The 25,105-nt window shown below is 40.9% G+C and overlaps 1 protein-coding gene across 24 annotated transcripts in view; it reads left to right on the top strand.

Annotated features, from left to right (window-relative positions):
• Window positions 1–25,105, top strand: part of NRXN1 (neurexin 1) — a 730,400-nt gene that overhangs the window by 595,716 nt on the left and 109,579 nt on the right. For all 24 annotated transcript variants that reach the window (XM_055816040.1, XM_055816058.1, XM_055816057.1 and 21 more), the window contains one exon: window positions 7,149–7,320. In XM_055816040.1, coding sequence (XP_055672015.1) covers window positions 7,149–7,320 — 172 coding nt within the window. The remainder of the gene's footprint in view (window positions 1–7,148; window positions 7,321–25,105) is intronic.

The following is a 25,105-nucleotide window of genomic DNA, read 5'->3' as shown; positions in this document are numbered from 1 at the left end:
ATTTTTATAGAGCAACATTTAAGAGAGCAATAGCTCTGGTAGCATCTGTATGTATTTGCATACATAATACTGTTACAGTGACAGTGCTATTTCTTATATGTCAACCAGGGGCATCTGGCGAACAATGAATTTTTATTATTTCTGTATTGATTTAGAAAATCTAGATAACTTAATGGCATGAAACTGGGGTCATTTAAAGGTTTATGAAATGATCTTACAGAGCTTCTGAGTAAAACGTGAGAGCAAAATAGGATGCAAGTTCTCTCTCCATCTCTCTTTAACAAAATCCATGGAACAACTGATTGAGGATCCCAAAATCAAGGGTGGAGAAAAAGGTCTGTTGCTGTGTATTTGTGATTATATATCTGTTTTTCAAGTGCCTTGTACTGTCTCTGAAGGGATCTTGGTGTACAAGAGAAAGGTGTGCTTGGGTTTGCACTGAGGTGAGCATGCACATGTTCTGCAGGGAATACTGATAGCAGTTGTGGCTCTGCAGGCAACATTTTTCCTCTCTGAACAGCATGAATGGTGGCTTAGCGTAGTGTTAGGCAGCATTTTCATGCCAGGATGGCATGCAAACAGGTACCACAGCCCTGACTGCACTTCTTGCAGGAGTCCAAGGGTCATGTTTGGCCACAGCCACCACTCAAGCCAAGTAATTGATATCCTTCAAGTCACGAAAAAACTTCCTGAATGCAAACATGCTGTGTACTGGAGGCTCGAAAAGACCAGTCAGCTGCAGATAAAGTCATTTTGGAAGCAAGTATTGACCATTTATCCCTCCAGCCCCACTGCCTTGGGGACCAGAAGGCTGAGAATCGAGTAAAAGAGAACAAATCTTTCCAGAAGCAGGTCCAATGAGGAAGGCAAAGCAGCCAAAACTGCTGGAGGACTGGATTGAGGGAAACCCACTTTGCTGCATGCTGTTGAGAGCTGATGCAAGGGTAATTAAATCAGTGTCACTTGTGCAGAGAATCAAACCTCCAGCTGAGAAAAATCAAGCGTTTAGTTTAAAATCATGGGATTTAACATGATTTTCAGTTCTTTCTATTAGCCCGCCAGTGCAGTAGCCTGCAAGGCTTTGGGTTTTTAGCTTTTCTGTCCAATTATCAGAACCAGGCGCTTGGTTTAAAAAGAAAAGTGGGATTTTCTCATAACCTAGAGGTCTACAGAGCTGTGAAATTAAGAAACAAGCAAATATCAGGGATGTTGCAAATGAACGGTGAGAACTGTCGAGAAGGAACACTGGGAGTAGCTCCATCTCCTCACTAGGCATCTAGGAAAGGAGAAGCTTGGTTTGTTGTGCCTTCCCCCCCTGCTTCTCCACAGTACCTGTGTGTTTCCAGCTTTTGGGAAAAGAAAGAGAAACCAGACAGCTCAATGCCGGTCAGATGCCAGTCTGTCGAAGACTGAATACCAGGTGGACGCACCCTGTCAGGCATTGGCAAAAATCTTTCCTTCCTCGCTCCAAGTGCCCACCTGAGGCTGGCAGCGGTCTCCAAGGGAGTTTTCAAGCCCCTTCTACATTTTCTGTAGTATGTCAGGCACTGGTACACTGAAGGCTGTAATCCATCCCTGAAAATGGTTACCTTTCTGAATTCGTGGAGGGACACAAAACCTGACTGTAGGCACTTGTGGTGAGGGATGACGGGAGAGTGCCTGTTCCTGTAGTGGGTTGTCCTGCAGTCGACTAAAAAGTAAACAGATTTGATTACTGTTGGTAAATATTAGGTTTAATATTTAAGCGCCTCTCATAGAGAAGAACAGTAAGAAAAATATTTTAAAAAATAATTTATGACGTTAGGTTAATGGCATTAATCCTAAGAGTATGAAATTAAAAACCCATATTCAGAATATTAACTTCTGTGAATGATTACATCTTTTCTATTCCAGTGGAAGGACTCTTCCCAGACTTTTTATATTTTCTGTGTCTTTCCCAGGAAACATTTCCTCTGGAAGAGACTAGATGATGATAAGAAATGGTGATGGATTATAAAACCAAAATATTAAAACGTAGTTACTCAATTAATCTTGGAGTTCAAATCTATCTTCTGCCCATTATTATGTATCCCTCCCCTCGCTTCCTGCAGCAAACCACTAATTTTACATACATGTTTCCTTACAGGATTTGGAAAACCAGAAATTATTTCAATTGCTTTGCATACATCTCTGTAATATAGAGTGTTAGCCTCTGATTACATTTGAGTGAAAATGATCTCACTCTTCCTTAATAAATCTCAAAAATACAAAAATCAAAGCCAACCATCAGTTAGTTCTAAGACTTTGTTATCACATTCACCAGCACGTTGTGCCTCAGGGACTGGCACTATAAGATGCAAAGTGGCAAGCTTGAATTTTTTTTCTTTCTATTTGTTCACCTGCGGGAGTCACAGTATTATTACTTTTCTTTGGAAGTGTTTAAAGGTTGTAAGTATTATGAGCTTAGGTTGTCTGTGGTCTCTTCTAAAACTACTCTTGTGCCAAATATGCATACGCCTGTGTTTGATTCCAGAATTATTACTACAGAGAGCAGTAAAACCTTGCTGATACTATAGAAAATACCGTTATTCTGGAGAGAGACATATATATTTTATACTAGCATAGGTTTTACTGCTTTTGGAGTTGGCAGATCGGTAGCACTGAACTGAGGTCCAACAGGGAACAAATCGCGCTGTCAGCTGCTGGCTTGGTTTGCATTTCACATTTCTTGCTCGGTTCTCGGGTTCATCAGCATTCGCTGTGCTTCATCAGAAGCCTGTTAATGCCAACGTAGAAGTATTTAGTGTACACAATTCATAAAACATGCTTGAAAACATTCCACCGGAGTTGCTAGATTACAATAGTAGCTGCCAGTGCTTTGGAAGACAAAATATTTTGTAATGATTGGTGCATACATGTGCATGCACGCACAGCTGTACTGTCTGAGCCATCAATGTCAGTGTTTCAGAGCATATTAGCAATGTAGGGCTAGAGATAAACATGCATCTCATGCTTTTATCCAACTGCTTTGAAGCTGGTAACGTGTTTATCCTTACCCTATGAGCCTGGGCTTCTACAAGTGGCTGCCCAGCAGAGGTTAAACCGTAGGCAAAATGTTGCACGTTGCGGTAACATCTAGGGGTACTTTAGGTAACACCAGATGAGCTTATCTGCCTTCATGGGTATTGTGGAGAGAAAGTCACCCTGACCTCAGAAACAGGAGACCTACACAGCCAAAGCACCTCCAAACCAAAAGTGTAGCTTTTCTGAAGAGCTGCTGGCTGGGGCTCAGTGTCAGTAGATGGGCTGTAGGTGAACCAGAGGTCCCTGTGCTGCTTTGTCCCAGGGCATGGGGATGGGGTGTGACAGTTGCAGCCACCTCCCTGACAACTTCTGATTTGAAGTTCAAAATAATTTCCAGAGACAGAGAAAAACGTTTATGCTACTTCTTGACATGCTTCATTCCTCTCCTGAAGGTGTGTCGTCTCTTCTGGCCTCTCTTGAAAATAATATTGGGGGCTCTCCCATCTCCGGTCTTGTCTCCGCTCTCTTATTATGGCCTCCCCATTTTAGATTAAAGGCGCGGCAGGAAAAGGAATTGGTTTCATTGCTAGGCTCTCCCACAACTGGGTGATTGAAAAAAATGGAACGTAGGCAAAGAACTGTAAGTGGCGTGGTGGGCTCGTACAGGCCCTGCGTACAGAGCTGATTTTTACCAGGGGAGCTCTGAAATGAGCATCTTTGCTAGTGGGCAAACATAACCTCCTAAAAATGTGAGCCTGGAACGCTGTGCTGCCTCAGCTCACTGGCAAGGATAACATCGCTCGACAGTGATGCTGACCTGTGGTGGTACTTCGTAATGCCCAGGCGTTCCTGTAGTGCCTGTCATCAGGGTGCAGGAGACAGAACCTCTCACTCTGCGTTGGTCTGAGGCTGTTTCTGATAGGAAGAATAAGATCATTATGAATGACCAAGTGATAAAGGGAAATTTCTACTACTGCACTACGCAACTGAGGCTGGCAGAGCAGAAATGATCATTTAGTGTGTTTCAGTTTTATCAGTCGCTTCCCGTTCCACACAACCAAGTTGCTCCAGAGAGGAGGCTAAAAATAAAAAGTGGTTCTTTCTAATGTGCTACAGGCCCATAAGGCTGAGCATCACAGGGCTGAGATCAGGTTAGCTCAGCGGGGTACTGCACATCAGCTGACCCACAATAACCACAGGCGCACATCGTCTTAACCAGTGACAAATGAAAAATACTGTAACTTACGTTATCTTGCAGTGAGGGGGGAGTGAGTCAAAAACTCCTGCATGGCAAGGGCTTAAACCCGCCGTCTGCATGCAGGGGCGCCTATTGCAACTCGGTTGATTCACACAACTTACTGCTTTGTGGTAGTGTCGTCATCTCTCTGGGCCCAGGCGCTGTCAGGGCTGTGCATCGTAATTTATTTTGTAGTTCTAGAGGGCTTGTAGTCCATGTCATGTTTAGCGTGATGTTTAGAAGTCAGGCTTAAATATGGTTACGATAAGGAACACCAAAACCTGAAACACAGATTTGCTTCCTTGGTTTATGGGAGGTTACATAAATGCCCACAGGTGCTGAAAAAATGAAATGTATCCTTTAAAAATGGAGGTTTTCATGTTCTCAGCTACACAAATATATTAGAAATAGCGCTAAGGTTTGTCAGTGTAGTCTGTTATGAAATATTTAGGTGATATTCTTTGCTATTGCAGCTGCATTCTTGGTGTCTGTGCGCAGTACTTCTGTACAAATGTAGGGAAGTCAGAGAAACTTGTTTTTTTCACTAGAAAGTGTATATATGTGTGTATATATATATAAAAATATATCAAGGAAGGCTAAATGTATGCCTTCAGGTCTCTGAAGCTTTCATTTTACTTGCTAATACCTGGCCATTTACAAATGGTATTTTGGTAACCATTGCAGCATTACAGTCTCTTATTTTGGAAAAGCTGCTGATATATTTGGCTTTTATGCCACTTCGTTTTGCCTACACCTGTCCTGTTTGCTCAAAGGTCGGTTCTTTTCCTTGTCATTTTTTGGTCTAAAAAATTTTATACATATATATAGCAAACAGGAAAGCAGGTATGTAAAGTGTAGGTTATGAATAGTATAATTATGAATCGCTGTAAAATGCATCAGCTTTTTTTAATCCTCAAAGCCTTTGATTTCTTGAAAGTACTGTGGAAAGGGGCATATGCCATTATCATTACATGCTGGTTTTCTGCATTTCATAAATTAGTAAAAAAGGAGATTGCTTCAGAGGGAGGACAATGTTCTATGTCTTTGTAGACATTTCTGTATAAAGACAGTAAGCATGTGGGTGAAACAGGTGAAGAAAATAAGCTACTGCATCCATGGGATAAAATGGGTGAAATCTATTCTGAATCATAGTAGAACCAGAAATAAATCAAAAAAAAATAGAGCTACAGTTACTCTCCCAAGATATCTGGGAGCTTGCTCACATGAAGGGGAAAAGAAGGATGTGTTCGGTGAGGTGGATCCCTTATTGACACCCCGTAGGCATGGGGAAGTAGGACCAGCCGACAGAGAAATGTGAAAACAATCCGCAAAGAACAAAGAGGGATGTTTAGAATGTGATTTAAGCAAAAAGAAGACGAAGAAAAAATACTTTTCAGAGTCATTCTGCAAATCTCAGCAGGGTATGGTCCTTTTGTTGTTTTTAAAATGATCATAGCATAAGAGGTGATAAGATAGTGCCAAAAAGCTTAGAGACTTTCCCAAAGGTGTTCAGCAGCTGCTTAGCTGTGTAACTGGAATACGCAGGCACTGCTGGGAAACGGAGTCGGGTATTTCAAAAGACAATAAGATACAGTGGAAGAACTCCGAGCTCTTCGCTTGGGAGACTCCCACAGGCGAGGAGCCGCGGGATGCACTTCCCGCAGGAGCAGTGCCAGGGTAGTCAGAGAAAGAGGGAGCAGACAAAAAAGATGCATGGAGAGAGGTGAAGCTGGTTCTGGGAAGACTGAGTGATCGTTGCGTTTCATCTGGTAGAGTAAAAACTGTAAGATTATTTTTTTAAAAAAAACTTTTAAGAAGGATATACCAGTACCAATGCCATGAAATTTCAAGTAGAATTGCCTCTTATGACACACAAGCCCCTCATCTCATACTGTGCATTTTTTTTTCTCCACAATTTAATAAATATCCTTACTCAGTAATAGAATTGACTTTATAGGAGGAAAAGAAAATATCACAGAGCCCTTAAGTTAAACTTTTAATAGACATTAAAGGACTTGGTTGAAATGCAAATGTCATATTAGGGTGAACATCTTGATAATTAAAAGACAATAAAAAGGAAAACATGCCAGATCAGAGTAATCTGGGAAATCTGTAACCTTGGCCCTGACTATGAATGTGCGTGGGAAGTCCCCTTGGCCCCAGGTGCGCTTGGGCATGGGAGTTTAAAGGAAAATCCCAGCAAAAAAATAAATTAGTCTCGGTCCTTAGTAGAAACAAGATGTTGTCCCTGTGTCACAAATGCTTTTCAATTCCTCTGGCTCTGACCAGGAGAGTCCATGTTGTCAATTAGTGTGTTCTTGTCTTAATGACTTGGAGCTACTACAATGTGATGCAAAAACCCGTCCATTAGAAAAAAGAAGGTTTGCTCTTCTGTTACCAGTTGTGATGACGCAGAGTATGGATGAGGTGTGGAGCGGGGAGGTGCAGGGCTGGGCCTTGGGTTTTATAGCCAGAAAATCCTTGGACCTCTTCCAAGTGACACTGCAAGGCTCTTCCTTCTGAAAGACTAAAAGCAAAAATGGGGTTGAATCCTCATGGAGGCGAGAGAGGGAATAAGGAAAGAAAACCTGGGGGTTTCTCCTCCTTCCCTGCTCCTCATCTTGGTCTGAATCTCTTGGAAAAGGAGAACGCTCAGTTTGGTGGAATAACTCATTTGGAATATCAATTAGCCATCAAAGAGATGTCCCAGACTTACTGAGCTGTCAGGAGGCTTGTCACTGCCACATGCAAGCCTTCAGAAGTTCCATCAGAGGAGGGAAGATGTTGTTAGGAACCTTTCCCTGTATGACACACTGTCTCTATTTCTTGTTAAAACAGCTCTTAATTAGTTCTTCTTTTTCTTCTTCCTCTTTTTTTTTTTTTTTTTTTTTTTTTTTTTAATATGCAGCACCAGGGAAAAATTGGAGTTAAATTTAATGTTGGAACTGATGACATCTCTATTGAAGAGATCAACGCAATCATTAATGATGGAAAATACCATGTAGTACGTTTCACAAGAAGTGGTGGCAATGCCACGTTACAGGTGGACAACTGGCCAGTTATCGAACGTTACCCAGCAGGTAAGGGCTTACACAAACGCTGAGTGAGAGGGTGGGGGATGTGTGGAGTTTGGCTCATTTTGCTTCTCTTCTACTACAGCATCAGCTCCTTCGCAGTGTTTTAGTAGCTAATTAAGTAGTTAAAGAGTCCTGAGCAATATGCAGTTTATGATGATGGCATTTCCTAAGTGAGTTTAAAAGCAAAATTATTACTGGAAGTGGAAAAGTACAGTTATCAAGGCATGAAGTAGTGATTTTGTTTCTTGTTTTCATTTGTTTTTACTGGATTATTGTTTTAGGGGGGGAAAAAAAGGCTTTGACAAAAGCTACACAGTCAAGTGACTCTCAAATGGATCTCCAAGTGATGGGGTAAAACATTCACTGAGGAAAAGGTTGTCTGTGTTCTGTTAATTACAAGTTGTTATTAAAGCAGCCTGAAGTTTATGAATTTAGCAGAAATGTTCTAGCAGGCACAGACGAACAGGTGGAAAAGTTATCAATTGTTCAACCAACCGACCAACTTAAGATGCCTTCTTTAAAATGCAAACTACAGGATACTCCTTTGTGCAAGTGATGCTGCTTCCTTGAACAGGACCGCTCGTGTGAATACGGGGTTGCCTTGATCAGGCCCACATTTAATTTTATGTAAATGCCATGCGCTGAGGATTACTGTGTTACTAATTTTATTCATTTTTAAAGGCAACAGGTTTTTCTGATACGCAATCCCTTTCTTATTGACTAGGACTACTGAGCTGTTAACGGTAACCTACGAATCTGCATGTTACCTGTTACCAGTTGGTCTGTGTGTTTATTTCATTAAAGAAAAGGCAGCAAATCCAGAGGTGTAAGTGAAAGGTATTCTGGTTTGCATATCTGATATTTCATAAATGACAGTTCTGATTTATCTGCTTAAAATTAGAAAATTCTTCATTTTGGGGGTGGAGTGGGATGGGAGGGTGTGTTTCACTAATAAGGAACACAAACGCCATTCCCTGTACTAGTTATTAGCATTTAGGGTGCTGGGTTGTTTGGGGTTTTTTTCTGTAGTGTTTGAGCTGTGTAGTTCAGCTGTTCACCCATCTTTTTAAAAAATAAAAATAATTTTTAAAATTCATAGGTGAAATATAACCCTTCAGGTAATTTCTTGGAAATAGTTTAGAATTTAAAATAAAAATGAAAGTATGCATTGCAAATGAAATTATGTGTAGCAGGACTTGTTAAAAAACCCACCTGTGTGCTAATGCACTCATGAATGAGTGACAGTTCTGGTGGTTAGGAACAATTAATGGCTTTAAATTAGACACGTCTCTTAGGGGTGGTAAATTCTTGAAGGGAAGGGGGATAGCGAATGAAATGTGTCCTGTGATGGGGTCAGATATTCCCGTTTCCCCCACATCCCCCTTGTCTTCTAACTTTTGCAGTGTTGGGTAAATGGTAGCTGGAATAAGATGTTGGAAACTGGGGAGGAGTGTGTCTTAGTTTGTGGTCCAGACCTGTGTGGCAGAAAGGAAAAAAATAGGTTTGGGATGGCTTTCTTTTTCTTTGTTTGTTTCTGTTGATTTTTACCTAAAATGATGACCATGAAAATATTTTTCTTCTCTGTATGTCATATTCATGAAAATACCAAGTGGCTGTAAGGAGGACAAGCTGCAGTTGAGTTCTGCAGATGGCGGCACAAAGAACTTGTTTATACTGAACGGAGATCCTTCTGGAAAACAGTGCTTTCCTTGGGGTGGGATTAGTGCAGTGGAAGGAGGGGTGGGTGTTTCCTTTGAAAAAGGAAAACAAGAAATTGGAGCTTCTTGAGCTTCCTTTAGAAGTCTGTGCACAAGCTGCATTTCAAGGCATTTTCAGTTGCTTCACCAGGTGTGGAGCAGAGTCTCTCGGCGTGCTTTATTGCTGGATCTTCCAAGACTTCTGTCGGCCTTGAATTCTCTCTGCCTTTCCTTTAGTACTATTTTATGGCTCCTCTATGCCACAGAATCGCTTTTGAAATCCATCCTCCCCCTTTTCACCTTTCGGCTCTTCTCCCTTCTCAGCATGAGAGCACCCAGCCGTACCTTTCTCCGAGGTTTCCGTGCTGCTCCGTTGGGTTTGGCACTCATTTAAACCCTTTTTTAAGCACCCGTTTCTTCACGGGCTGGTTTTGAGGTACCCTTTAGAGAAGATGCAGGCTTGTCCTGAAGACTGTGCTGCCTTTGAGCAAGCTTGATACTGCTCTGAAGATAATGGCACCAGGTTCAAAGCCGCCACTGGCCGTTCCAGTTCTAAAAGTGGTATTTCTAAAAGTCACGTCTTAAAAGATACCAGACACCACAGTTTGGCAAATGCTGCTGCATCCCATTTCGATGGCTGTTGCTGTTTTAGGGACTGGCAGTAGTTACCTGGCAGCACCAGTGAGCCAGCAAACTTGCACTTTGCTCCTATTTTGGATGGAGGACACGTTGCTGTTGTACAATATGGACCAGTTTTGATCCTATTTGCATGAGCAAGGGCTCATTAGCTTTCATTTCAGTGCTAGAAAGATATTTTTTTTTTTTGCTTTGTGCCTGTTTTTGAATTGTTTCTTTCTGCATAATTTCTTAATGTGGCTGCACCACTGCACATAAGCACAGCCTTCTCTTTCCCACTTCTGTTTTTGTTTTAAAGAATAGAAACAAGATTTGCAGCTTAATTAGTAAATTTGCTATTCTCAAATATGCTGGATGTCCTTTTTTCAAAACTAAATTAATATTAAAAAAAATCAGTTGGTTGCCTAAAGTGTGCCAGCTGATTGATCCTCCTTTCTTTATGAGGAAAGATTTTACTCCATATTACACTTCTGGTTGGAGTGCTTGTTTGTGATCGGCATCGCAGAATATTGGGTGAAGATTTTCTGAGGCTCAGGATTTTCCAGATTTGTTGCCCGTGTAGCCTTCCTGCAGCCCCATCTAACTGCTGCTGATAATGGCACCCAGCGCCCAGTAACAGCTGGTGTTGCATCACTCGCTCGGAGGTTTTTTGGGCACCTCTCCTGATACTCAAAGCAAGAATCTTTAGAAAAAGACCTGTGGCCCTGATTGCCACAAGTCATTGTGGGATTAGTAGTGAGCCTGAACTCAGTCCTGGGACCCAGGAGCGGCCCAGAATTCGGTGCTCTTGCAAAGGGTTTTCTACCTGGTGGAGAATTGCATGTGCATGACTCTCTAATATTGCTCTACGGGCAGTCAGAGAGGGGGACACCTTGCAAAAGGCTTCCACAGCTGCTTTGTGAGTTTTATCCTAGAGCTGCATAAAATGCAGAAATGACCCTGGAAGACGAGTAGGATCTGGCATGTTTCTCTTTTACATCATTCTCCATCCCACTAGACCCTGATTGCGATGTTTTCTCTGGGCTGCTGCAGCTTCGGTTTGTACCTGGGTACGTGTGAAATGAGAGCTGTACCAGGGAACAAGGTTGGGGTGGCCAGTGGTAGAGGGGGGTGGTTGCAAAGGTGCTGGTTGTTTTTTGGAGTATAGTGGGGAAAACTGTGGTTTAGTCCTAGACAAATGTGAAGATGCCAGTGTCCTGAAATGCTTGGCTGATTTTCAGAGGCAGAGGTTTAGATTTAGGTACGTATGTTCTTCCAGACTCCCATCAGTGTCGGAGGTGGTGGGTTTTTTTGCTTCCTTCTCCAAAGTTTCTAGCTTGCCGTGTCTCTGAGTGCAGTGCTAGAGCTATGAGGATGCACACTTCAGTTTCTGCTCTTTATTAGATGTTTGCCTTGGTTTCCCACCTCGTCACTGTGTCAGTGGCTGGTGGGTAGCCCTGTGGTTGACAGTGGCATGTTGTAGGTTTTTGATAGCTAAGATGCCCAGAGCCGTACTGGATTTCCATAGTCCATCTTTCTTAACTAAATTCAATGTTATGTCTCTTTAAACGGATGATTATCATCCGTCTGCACCTTCCCACAGAACTTTAATATCTCACCTTGGCTTTTTTTTCCGGATAGTGATTTCCCATTAACTTACCTGGATGCAGCCTAATTTCCGATCCTGTGCGCCAGGAATGAGAAAACAGCTGACTGTGCAGCCAGACTTCCTCCTCCGTAGGCTGACTCCGTTTTCCATGCAGATCCTCTCTGCTCCTTATGGCTTACCTTACCTGCTTTACAACTTAGTTGTAATTGCCCTTCCCAACCGGGTGGCTGCTGTTGCGGAGATGGGATGGAACCATTAGCAGCAACTCCAGCTACTACTGTGAGGAGGCTGCTCTTGTAGCTTCAGTCAGGTAGTGAGCTACACTGAAATTTAGGTTTGCTAAGAATGCATTTCTGATGGGAAACCAAAGGACATGTTAACTTGGGCAGAACTGAACTGACAATTATGTCCAAAGAAAACCCCCAAATAATAGGAAATTGGGTTTAGTGCTGTCAAAATATTAATTTCAGTATTGTCTAAATAAAACGTCCTGACTTTTCATGTCAGCGTTGCCCAGTGTTTATAGGGGATTTAGGTAATCTGAGAACAAAGCATTTAATTTTATTTGAAACAACCTTTTCTTCCTCACCTGAAAGAAAATCTGATTCAAATAAAATCTGTTGAGGGCGGGGATAAAATCTTTCTCACAGCAGTGCTCATAGCCATACCTATTTAATGAGAAAAACAATTTTCTCAATTCTCTAATTTTCCTTTCTTAGTAGCAAAGGGTGTGCATTTTACCAGTCTGGGAAAGTATATCAGAACCAGCTAGATGACTGTCTAAGCCACAATAATCACCATTTATTGTGAAGGACTTTCAGAATCACTTTTCTGTGAACAACTCTAATACTTTCTGCAGTCAAAGGGAGTTTGCCCGATGCTGACTCTTTTAAAATACATGGAGCAACCAATCATTTTACCAGCAGGAACCTGCTCTTCAGGACTTCCATCATAAATCAGACTGATGCAGAATTTTCTGGATATGAGATGATCTGTTAGATATTGGCCAACTAGCCTATGGTTTCAAAGCTGTTCATACTGCCGTGAATACTCAGCAGTTCCCGGGTCCCTGCAGCAGGCTGGAAGATGGAGTTTGATGTAGGCAAATATGTAAAACAAAGCCTTCCCAGTCATCCCTAGATCTCTGGTCAGCCTTGGAAAAACATCACTTAGTTGTAACCGTCCTCACGTACCCCGTGGGTCAGCAGATGTTGTCAGGGATGTGTCTGACAGACCCAGATCTAACAGCACGAGCATCTTGCACACGTTGTTGACACACAAGAGATTGTCTAAACCACTGCCAGACTACTGGAACAGATGTGTCTCTGTGATGGGGGACTATAAATTACAGTCGAGCATGCACACCAGAGAAGAACCTGTGTGAGTCCATGTATGTTGGCAGAAGATCAAACCAGAGGCTGACGTTATGGTTAGTGCCGAGTGCCTCTGCCGTATGGCAGTTGGCAGCAGAAGCTCTTAGGGCTTTGGTATAATCCAGAGTAATTCTGTTCTGGGCGTTGATTTTTTGCTTTATCTTCTAAGGTTAAACATCTGAGAGCACACGTGTTGGCTTAGGGACTTGCTGTGGATCTGTGGGCTAAAGGCTGTTACTGCAGAACTCCCGGGATGGGGGCACCTCATTTAAATACTTTTCTTGGTTCCTGTATTCCGGAACTTAGACAAAACGTCTGCCATCTTTTCATGGGATACACCTGACTTTAAGATAAATGCTAAAAGCCAGCTATTATCATGTATCCTATTTAGGATAAGCGCTATCCATTTGTCTTGGTTTTGTGTGACTGTTAAATTAGCAGGAGATGTTTGTGTCAGTGCATTTGTTTCTCCGGACTGGATTAGTATTTCCCAAGCAATCCAAGCAGCTGTGTAACTTGCATACCACTGGCTTAGAACAGCTTCCAAATTCGAGCCTGTACAGCCACTTGTGAAGAGAATCTGCTTTCTCAGACGTTGCTTGGTGGCCAGGAGAGATCTCAGATTCTTTCGCAAACACATCTTCAAATTATTCTGATAAAATGGACACACAGCTTATTATCCAGGCATCTGTGTTAAATTATAATGGTCAAGGTTATTCACCTTGACTTGCATTTGCGATAGGGTAATTTTTCAAACCTCCCTGGCCGCTGCCATTCGGCCGCAGAACTTCCAGGCTGTTTGCCATGCTGAGATAATACAAACCTTCTGACTCCCATTTATTTATTTGTCCAGCAACACATAGTCTTTAGGTTTTTTTCTCACTTGTTTCCTTCTTTGGATAAAAGAATACATCTTGCATCTCCCTCGTGTGCTTTGCTTTGCTGTGGTCAGAGTTTTGAGGCTCCTACGTTCAGGTCCATCACTGTGATGAATCAGTCCTGATGGTGGACATAGAACACCCTCTTCTGATGAGCTGCAAAGCTGGCACGCTTGGAGCAGTCCCTCGTTACCTGAGGGCAAGGCTTGCAAAGGCAAAATAAAGACTGACTTTCTGCCCAGGAGGGAAATGCAGGAGAAAATACTTAAGTTTTGTTCACAGCAATTAAGCTTCTGTGAAACTGGTACAGCCCCAATGCCTCCTGAGTTTGATTTTATTTTACTGTTATTTTAATGTTATTTAAATAAAATAACAATTTAATAAAAATTGTTATTTTCCTGCTGTGAAAAACTAGCAGTGCCAGTGACACAAGGACATCTCGTAACGCTTCCATTGGAAATAGCAGTGTTTGGGAAGAACAGGAGGACTTCTCAGGAGCTTTCCATCTGGGAATACATAGAAGCTGAATTATGTGGTGCAAGCGAACACAATGACAATGTATAAAATCAGGTTATAGGTGTGGGTCTGAAATATTTAGTCCATGGGATTAGTGAGAAAGGGAAAAATAGCAGCTAAGTCAGGAGTTCCTTGGTTATGGAGTAATGTCTCATCCTCCCAGATTTGGGAAGTAAAACTGAACAATGTTCTGTATGGCCTTTCATGTGCTCATGGAGCCACATCTCCCTGGGGTTCTGTTTCTGCTGAAGTCTATGTCTGGGAATGTCTGCTGGTAACTATGATATTTAGACCTACCCTGTTTTGGTAGGAGACAATGGGACAGAAATATGAGTGAACATACTTTTTTTTTTTTTTTTTTAAATTTGCACAAAGTCTTTGACAGAATTAAATATGTGAAAATATTCAGGAAGAAATTACACAACCCTGGTGGTAAAATTAAAGTTTTTTTTTCATGGATCAGGCGCTGGATTAAGAACAGAGGCACAAATTCCCACCTAATGAAATTCAACAGCATAAATCCATTGATTTTTCAATGGAAGTATGATCGTTTAAACCATAAGTAATATATTCATTAACATTGATATAAAAAAAAAAAAGTAGTTATAAACCATACATATTGGCTGTACTAAAGATGATGTCAAGATTGCTAGAGAATACAAAGATTAGTGAATGAAGAATCTAAAAAACAATAAATTCTTCCCTTGGCAAGGAATGAAAAACAAAATAAAAAAAATGAAAGTTATTTAAAAAACAACAGAAAAATATTTTAACACACATTTAAACCCCTAAAATTTTTACATTTCTAACATTTAAAAATTAAAAAGTCTTTTATGCAGTTAATTTGCATTTTTTTTTGAGTGAGAGATTTTATAAAATCTTCACTAGCTTAAACAACATTCTAATTGATCAAAATATTCTTCATTTTTGTCCCAAAGTTTAAATAATCAACTCGCTCTGTTGGATAGGCATCCTAACAGTAAAAGAAAAGCTAATATATGAAGGCAGGCACACAGGTGAGATCTTTTATACTTCTTTTCTGAACTTTTCTAGAAAATATTTTGAATTAATTGCACTGGCTCAAGACAAAGGTTTAATGCTGTAGACAACTCTTGAATTATTTTCATTTACAGTCAAAAACCAAGTTCTGAGAAGGTTTAGAATGCTAAAGAAAATAAAATGAAACACTATTTAAATCAATGGCCCACTTTCCTTCTAAAAGACTAGTGATTTGTTTGGGTTTTGTTTGGGTTTTTTCCCCCATTTCCTTTTCCCCCATGTGCATTTAAAGGTTATGTCAGTGATAGAAGAGCTTAAGGAATGAGAAAGAGAAATGTCCTGGGTCACGCCTGCTTCTTTGCATAAGTTGCTTCTCTTATAGAGTAACTTAGGAGAAAACCCCTGTCCTTAGGAATTTTCTTTTCACTTTCCAGTCCAAACGCTTCCCACTTCATTCCACTTTGTTCTTGCGTGTCTTTTCATAGAACAGTTTTCTCATTTCTCTGCTTGTCACAATATCCTTTCTTTTGATGCTTTTTTTATTTTGAATTCATTTTTCAAAAGCATGTGCGGCTGGAAATGGGCAGCCGTGAGAACACCAGGACCTCGCGTAAAGACATATGAATGTTGATGCTGAAAGTCAGCGCCACTGGTGCATTCTAAGATCTTGTATTCCCTTTTCATACCTCAGAACCGGATGGCTCAGTATCATGCTGCAGCTGACTAGTATACCCATTAAACATCTTTAATCATAATTTCTCCCTCATAACATCCCAGTTACTGCAAAAAAAAGGTGTGACCGGTCCTATATGTTAAGCGTGTGAGCTGCACTTTGTGGTATGAGCTTCAATGTCACTTCTGTTAACTCAGCAGGACTCAGTTCCTATTGACTGATACCTGCAGACCCCCAGTGCATCCGGTTTGGTATCACCTGCAGATTTCATTGCGGCGACAACATTTTATGCTAAGATCAGTGAAGAAAAAACCGAAGATTGGTCCTGAACTCATGTCAGGTACTTTCCTAGGAGTTCCACCCTGGTAGTTTTCCTGTGGGAAACCCACTGGTTTTCCTTACATACCTGCAGCGGCCTCGGTGACAGCTCCTGTGGCACAGCCCAATGCAGTTTCAGAATTCACCACGGTCCTCGTCTTGTTTAGGTAGAACTTAGCATTTAGTTTATCATCTCTGCTTGACTTAAGCACATGTAGATCTTCCAGCCATTCAACTAGATGGCATCAGCTCTCCAAAATACTTGGAGAGCTTTGATAACGTGTGACTGACCTACTGTCTCTTAAGGATTTTTAATTTGCAAATAGAGGTAATACAGTGGGGAGCAACGAGGGCCAGAATATGGTATAGCTGACACTGGCCAGTCTGAACGTAACCAGCAATGACTGGTTACCATCTGCGTGAATGATTCACCAAGAAGCTGAAGAAGAGATCTTGATGAAGTGGAAGTACTAGGGAGAAGACAATTCCAGTGCACCAGCTAGTTCATGGAAGGAGCTTGCATCCTGGGAAGATGGGCACCTTGAGTGTGATCTTATACAAGCAGCCCTTGCATTCAGCAGCCTGTCAGTAGATACAGAAGCAGGGTATCAGGGACTGTGGTCTCTACACGAGAGAGAGGAAGGAGGAGAGGAAAAATTCCACGTTCAAAGCTGCCCCTTGTCTTTTTTTATTCTGCTCTTTACAGCACGATTTTTATACTCCTCTATGTTTTCCACAGTTAATCAATGATTTGCTATATGGCATCATATCAAATGCTTTACTGAAATCCAGATAAATTAGATATACTCCATTTCCCTCATCTAGAAAATCAGTTAACTTATCAAATACAGCTATTAGATTAGTATAACATGATTTGGTGAAGTTTTGCATTTTATCTCATTTTCCAATCGCTTCCATGTCTTTAATGCTTTCCTTTTGAATTTGTTATAAAGCACCCTGTACAGCTAAGGTCAGCCTAACTAGTTTGACTGGATGGCTTTTTTCTCCTTGTGTAAAATCATTGTATTTTCTGTTTTCTAATACAAGAAGTAGCATGCCCCGTTTAACAGCTGTATTTAAAAACTCCTAGCTTGTTACTTTTAAGTTCTGAGGCAGAGATCATCTTCCTCACCTTCTGACACTGCAGGTTCATTAAGAAAATGTATGTTGCTTACTTCTGAACTGTGGAGACCTATTTTCATAGGCACATTCCTGTTAGTCAATCCAGTCTGCTCCCCTGGGTCATCATCAAAGTGACTCCCCCTCTTTCTATAATCTCTTTTTGTTTATAGCACTTAAGAATCTCTGGTTTTTAAATTTATTTTCTTTGAAAGATTCTTTGAGCTTTGGTCTTGGCAACTTTACTTTTATATTTATTTCTAATTCTGAAAGTCACTGTTTTCTTTGCTGAGCAAGTCTGGGTTTTCAATCTCCTGTGATATAGTCTATGACAATGTAGTTCTTCAGCCTAGCAGGCCTCCCCTTGTATATTTTTAATCTTGCAGGTACAAGTCCAAATATATACATATAGAGATAGATATTTAACATTTTACCTTAAAGAACTTCCAAGTGTCCTTCCTTCCTGGCTGAGCCCGGCCCCTCAGACTGATTACACAATCTGGTTTCCTTCAGTTTATCAAATTTTGTGCTTTTGAAATCAAGGATCTGATCTACAGACTTATTTTTAGTTGTCCTTGTATTAATTTGAGTCAACTCGTGATCACTCAATCAAAAAAATGTTTCCTACAATTAACTTTTTTATGCTGTTTTCATTATTCATTCAAATCAAAGCTAAAATAGCATTGTTTTTTGTTTATTTCAAATCTTCAGTGAGTATTATAGGAGCTGATATCTACTTTTATTCAGACAATTATGTTCAGTTATAGTATGAGTAGAAGAAGGCATTATAGCAGTACGTAAAATAATGGCATAAAGAATTCAAAATAAGACCATGAAATCTGTGAAATTCACTTCAGCAAGTTCTCCAAAGGGTAGTAAGAGGCACAAAAGTAATTTAGCAGGAATCAAAACAGATGAAAAATTTATCTTAGTTACTGAGCCACAAACCAACAGTTAAGTGATGGATGTAACTAGGCCAGCATGCTGCCTTACCTTTGCCAACATGTAATTGCACCACTGATTTCTTGCATCTTTTTCTGATTCATGCAGCTCTGACTGCTCTCTGGTTATGATTAAAGGTATTTTTCAGCCTGTATCTAGATCTCAGTTTCAGTATAATTTTATTGTTCATGTGAAAGATTGATGTTAACAAGAATGGTGATTTATTTTCACATTGGGTAAGCCTGTGTTACAGCTTATCCAAAGTCAATGAAAAATCTTTTTTTAAAAAAAAAAAAAAAAAGCACTGCTGCCCTTTGAGAGATTATGAAATTGTTCTATCCTGCTGTCGTCTTTAAATAAAGAGTCTAGGTGATACCCAAACATGACACTACAGTAAGTCTCTTTTCAAAAAGTGGTTTCAGCAAAGTTTCCCAAATCAGCTTTTTAATTTGACAGCTTATCAGGTTTTTCTGTCAGATAATGCTATATAATAATGCTTCTCTAAGTCTGCAGACAGATTTTCTTTTTTCCTTTATTTATCATCTTGGATATGCTGGTGAAATACAAAGGCTCATCTCTTCTTAGACTTGATAGATCCTGTAATTAAATTCAGATCTTGATAAAACGTGTGGCACAGTTGTCATTACTTGATCACAGAAGGTATAACACCTTTCTGTTAAATATGGCAAGGTGGCACAATGCACCTAGTTTAGAAGAAGAACGAAAATGTCAAATGAGCAGTGATTCAGAAAAAGGGGTTCTAAAATACTGAAGGAAACAGATCTCTGCTCTTTTTTTGTGTCCTGTGGCAAAGGATGGTGCCTGTACTTGCTTACCATCGTTAGGGACAGTGCTATGGAAATGGAATTGCTGAGCAGGACCGCAAGCTGTGGGGGTTCCAGTTAGAGGAGGAAGGTGGGAGAGAAAACGGAGCTCAGAATGGGACGTGGCAGCTGGGTCACAGCTGGCCCAGTTTACCTCTTCAGGAAAGCCAGCTGCTGCGCACAGCCCCAGTAAAAGTCAGGTCGCCAAAGGCGAGGCTGCCGGTAGATAGGGTACTTTTGCACACTTGTTTGGTTTGGTGTATGTTTTCCACGTAACCTGCAGTATCACAGCTTACCCAGCGTGGTAAGTTGAAACATTAGGATTAACGTGGTATTGGTGGAAAAGAAAATGATTTAATCTTAATTCCTTGCGAAGGGATTTTAACCGCCTAGTAGCTTCCTTAGCAATACAATGCTGATATCTGTGAGAGAACCGGTGTCTTAAAAGAACTTAAAAGAAGTTGTCGTCACCCTTCTCTTTCCCAGTGGCAGGACCATGCTGTCAATGCAGTCTTGAAGGTCAGATTCCTTTACGCCCCCTTCCTCTCGGCCTGCCCTCTGGTGGGTTCATGACTGTCTCATTCCAGATCACACAGGACGTCGTCACAGGTTGCTCATTAAGCCAAGCCAATATCTGCCGATTCAGCACAATTACTTGTGTGTAACTCTTCAGTAGGTGCGGTTGTGACTGTTCAGGTGCCTTCCTTGGTGGGCGTACACGTTTGCCCTAAGACTGGTATTAACACTCCTGGTGGCTGATGGGGCATGCAAGAGAAGAGTGCAATAGCATGAGAAGAGTACGATAGCACGAGCAGCGTAGGATGGCACGCTTCTGCCGTGTCTCCTTTCTGCAATGCAGTTTGTTTCCATTAGCTTCTGGGGCAGCCCTGCAGCCAGTCTGAATGTGGGAGCCTTTCTCAGGACAGAACAAATCAATGCAGTGCTGAGCCTTCCAACCAGACAATCTATCATATGGAAAACAAAATTAATTTCTCTGCAGCGCTATTGTGGTTTAGGTGCTCTTGGAAGATGAGGTATTTTTTTTTTATTTGGGGCACATTTGTGTATGTGTCCCCAGACGCATTTTACTGGTGTTGTGAGGTGTGACAGCGGAATAGTACTTTATGTCTTCAGGACAAGAACTTCCATTAAACTAACTAATTCAGAGGCAGTCGCTATAATTCATACTGCAGAAGGGACAATGGCAACCTGCTCCGTCCTGGATATATTTTCAAGAGACTGAACCATGTTAACCAGGTATCCAGGAGGACACAAATCATTGCTGTCTTGAACATATGAGTATGTACATGCTTTAGACTCTGTCTTCTCTTTGTACCATGTGAACATGGGGGAGAAGCTGTACACCCATCTCTCCATCCCGCAGTGTGGCTGGCTTTTTGCAGTCTTAAGCCCTCTTGGTTAAAAAAAGAAAAGATCTTGAAACTGCGGCGTCCATGCTGTCAAAATAACTGGTTCTTTAATAACTTGGGTTTAAGATTGATGGCAGCTTGGTTGTAATCAGTTCTACAGGACTGTCGTATTGTATTGTGCTTTTAAGATAAGTTCTGAGTGTTCCAAGAGTGTTGGAAGAGCTACCTTGGCCCTAGCAAGGTGCAGCTAAACCAGAGAGTCTTTTTTGCAGTCTATCCTACCCATCTGACAAAGACTGAAAAGCTCGTATGATTTATATGACCTAGAACCCTTATGAGCTTCACAAGAGTGAGATTCTGTAGTATACACAGTTTCAAATAAATTTAAAGCAGAAATTGAACACCCATCGCTGTATCAGAAACACAAAACGTTGTGAACAACATCCTGATTTCAACCTGTTAGAGGCAGAAGTTAAACTGAATTAAAGGCAGGGAAATTACAATTTTACAGATTGGTTTAATTGAGATGTGTATGGTTTATTTGCCTCAGTGGAGTCTTTCTAAAGAGTTAAGTGGCCTTTCTGGTACAGCATCGAGTTTAGTGGACATTGAAAGCCTGAATGAAACACAGTATGGGCAGAGATAAGTATATACCGAGACAGTTTTGATTTTCCTGCTTTGCAGAACTGACAGGCGCTAATAGACTACTGGTTTAAAATTCTAAAATTACAGTTGTACAAAAGAGAGAAGAAGAAATATGCTCTTTTCAAAAGAACAAGCAGTACTAAAAGTTTAACTGTGTCTGGGCATAGGGCTAAGTCTTGAAAATATGCTCTCATCAATTGCCTCACAGGAATTTTTCTGCCAAAGAATTCTTGAGCGTCTAGCTTTAGGGTCCTAGTCCTGTAGTTCTCCCTCTCACGCAAATTATTCTGTGTTTTTGTCTGAACTAAAATGCAAACTGGGACCAGAGACAGTGCTATGGTTGCACCGTTGATTCCAAAAAGCTGTGGCAGGATAAGGTACGCCTGAAGGGTTTGAACACGGAAGAGTTTCAGGCTCAGTTTCAGGGTTCCTACTCCCCTTTTTAACTCCTCTGGTGCTCATAGGTATCCTGTGTGTATAAACCATCCTTCAGGAGCAAAATTACCACCCAGAGAGGTGCAGCACTGCAGCACTTGGTGTTGCAGTGACTTTGGGAGCCTGCACACCACGGCCACCCATCTCATTGTCAGTCCCAGAGCTGCTGGGGACTCCTCATGGAATTGACGAGCAGTCAATATAGTTAATTTTTCATTAGTCAACTTGACCTAATAAGCTCAATATTGCATACAACAAACTGTTATCACTGAGGAGCATTCATTGACTGGAACCGTGGCCAGTGGGGTTTTGTACCAGGCTTGGAAATACCCAACGCTTTTATAAGTGGCCTGGAAGTCTGCATCAAGTCATTGCTAATGATGTATGATTGTTATAAAGACCAAAAAAAGCGGTAAATAATAATGAGGGTAGAGCACATGCGGTGTGTGAACATGATCACTTGGGAAGCCAGGATAATTTAAAGAAAGTTGTTTCACTGCAGCAGCACTAAATGCCAAGGTGTGGGGCTAAGAGGAAGGAGTGAACATTATGGCAACGTAGACAATGTCCTGGAAATGTATAATTTGGACAAGTCACTTGCAGGGGCCTCATCTGCCAGCTTGCTCCGTATGAAACGTTGTATGATGCTGTAACAAAGGACTTCATGGAAATTGCTTTGTGGGCACAAAAGGCTAAAACATAAGAAGTGGGGAGGATTTTACCATCCTTTACAGCACGTTGAAACCAGCTCCGGAACAGGTACCAAAGTCTGTGTCTGAGGTCTGTGGTTTGGTGGCAAAAGAATTGGTGCATGGGTAACAAAGAGCCCAAAAGCGGTGCAACAGATTTACAGTGTCAGAAAGAAAACTGTGATGACTTGATTACAGTATAAGTGCTTTCAGGGGGAGAAAACAATAGATGCTTACAGCGCTCTTCAGCTGTTCCTAGAAAGCAGTAACCAGAATGAAGACATTCGGGCAGGAATTGATGATTTAAATAGTGAGCCTTAGAATTCACTGCCGAGAGATTTTCCTCCACTGTGTGTCATTAGATTAGAAGATACTTTCTTGGAAGACCTGTCTGAGCCTGTTACAGGTTATGAATTGACCAAAGAATAGTTTTATTGCTGAATACAGGATCAAGTGGGTCAATAGTCCTATCCAGTGACCTGCAGATCAGGTCTCTGTCTGTATTAGGAATATTTTATCAAATATAAGAATAACACTATAGTAGTGTTGTGTTTGTTATGTGAATATAGCTATACCTTCCCAGGAATCAACCAAGTTGGACCAGAAAAAACCCCCACATTTTTCCAGGTATAATTTCTATATGCAGAAACATTACTGTGCCAAACACCAGCTATATAATGCCTTAGACGTGGCAGTCCTATTGCATTAAACTGAGAATTTGCTTGCAAAAGAGCAGAAAGAGAATCATGAAAATATTACCCCAATCCTAATGTATCATTTATCTTTCTCTTTCTCAGCTCTGTATATTTATACATCTATGAGGCCTGGTAGCTAGGAAAATGATCGTTACTCGCTTGCTTAGCCATTCTATCTGATATCTCACAGTTTGTTACATGTATTTTTCCCAGCAGCTGACTTTAGCTACAGAGCGTTCTATGGAGTAAGCCTGCGAACAGCTTGTCCAGCTGAGCTGGAGAGATCAGCCAGGTTGCAGGAGCTGTCAGAAATAATCTGCTGTCTGTACTTCTTCTTTATCTGCCATCACTCTGTTGGCTTGAGCACCGTGGATGTTACTCCAGCCTTTGTCAGAAATGTGGTTTTAGCCTTGTGGTTTATTGATGGTAACAATCCAGCCGAGCAGTTAGACTTATTTTAATCTTAATTGGATTTACTTCAGCCTTAACCATGAAAGTTTGTTTAGAAATTCTAGTGTTTTACTTTAGAAGCAGTGGCAAATCTGTGCACTTATTAATAAAGTCAAGGGCAGTAGGCGGTTTCCTTTTCCCATCTGATCTGTTGATTCCATGGCAGCACTTCCATGGGTGCAGGTGGGCAGTGGATTGATGGATTGATGTAGTCCTTCCTTCTTAGAGTCCTGAATTTTATCTTGAAATATTGTTTATTAAACCAGAATGCATTAATATTTTATTAGTAAGCTATCCACACGTTTTAGCTGTTCGTGTATTATCTGCTTAGAATTGGACGTTTATTTAATACTTCATCATTCTCTGTACCATCATTTAAAAATAAGAATAATTTCAATAGCGTCTTGCATTAGATTTAATAATGCATTAGTGCTTAATGTTAGAGAAGGTACTAGAATTTGTAAAGCTGGAAAGATGGTAATCAAATTTCCTCAACATAGTAGGTTTCAGTGTGTTTTTAAAAGGTCAAGTGGTTTCCTGAGAAAAAGTGGATGTGTAAATTGTGCTAGCAGAGCTATTTTCTTTCAAAAGTTGTTCTTTTCCCCATTTAACATTTCATAAGTGTTTCAAAGTAGAAGTCAAGTCTAAAACGTGGTCTTGTTGACTTTGTGGATCCTCATATGAAAGTGTTCTGGGCAAGAGCTTAAGGGACTGGGGTATCTTGCTTTAGCTGGTGCACGTTGGATCCATATGTGCTAGAGCTGGCAGCAGTGGGTGGCTTTCTCTTCTAGTTGCCCAAGGCTACCTCGGCAGCAGCCATCAGCTGAAAACATCCAAGAGGTCCGTAGCTTCAAAAGCCCTTTCAGGCCATGATTTAGCAAGGCACCGGAGAATTGCTTCTGTGGCTGATGTTCAGTGTGTCTTTAAGGGCTTTTGCAGAACAGGGGGCACTGAGCTGGCCTTTCCATCCAACAGCCTTTCTCACACCGGTCCCCCCCTCACAGGGGCTTTATTCAGCAGTGGGTGTTTCTCCCGTTTTTACATGGGGAATACAAGAAGGCAGAAAGCACAGGATTCAGGAAAGCGATAAATGTGTTATGTTAACCATCTTTTGCCTCCCTTGAAAACTACTTAAAGTCATTACAGAAGGAAAATATAGATGTTTCGGGCATAGAAATCCAGACCATTTAAGCAGTGCACGTTTCAATATTCTTCAAAATCAGAATCTCAAAACAAAATAGAAGTGTTTCACAAAAATTCTCAGTCAGAGTTATACTAGACAAAAACCTGAGGTGAAACATAATCACAAGGGGAAAATACTTAGCTAATTGGAAACACACTGCAGATTTTAAAAAATGAGCTGTGTTTCATTAAAAGTTCTAGTGACATGCTACATATTACAAATTAATTTAAATGGAAAATATTAGTGAACCTTTTTTTAAAAAAAATGTATAATTAGGGAATCAGATTATTTCACCCTTTAACAGATAAAACTAAATCACTGCTGGGAGTCTACCCACGGCCAGCATGCTGTTGCGTGGTGGACTGCTCATTATAGTTCTGCAGTCCTAAAGCACTCCTCTGCTTTTATCTCAGTGAGCATCTGTTTCTATTATTTACAGTTTCTGTTTCTATGTCTTGCCAAAAGTGTTAAAAAACCCCTATATGTACAAGTTTAAACCTTTTCATTTGAAATAGATTATTCTTTTATAGTAAAATGTCTGCAAGGCATAAATACACAAATTGAAATGCCACTTTCAGACAGAACTGAAAGTCTGCAGCTCACTTTGGCCAAAGGCTACTTTTTTTGCTGCACTGCTGACACAGAACAGATTTTTATCTCTGAAATGCCATTTTCTATCTGTATGAGTGCATTTGGTTTCTTCTGCTTGGCAAAGGCTTGTACAAATAATGACCTCACTTTCGTTGTTTCCATTGGCT

The sequence above is a fragment of the Falco peregrinus genome, chromosome 11 (assembly GCF_023634155.1).
Source record: "Falco peregrinus isolate bFalPer1 chromosome 11, bFalPer1.pri, whole genome shotgun sequence".
Lineage (NCBI taxonomy): Eukaryota > Metazoa > Chordata > Aves > Falconiformes > Falconidae > Falco > Falco peregrinus.
Note: the sequence above shows the minus strand (reverse complement) of the source record. Positions and strands in the feature narration are given on the sequence as shown.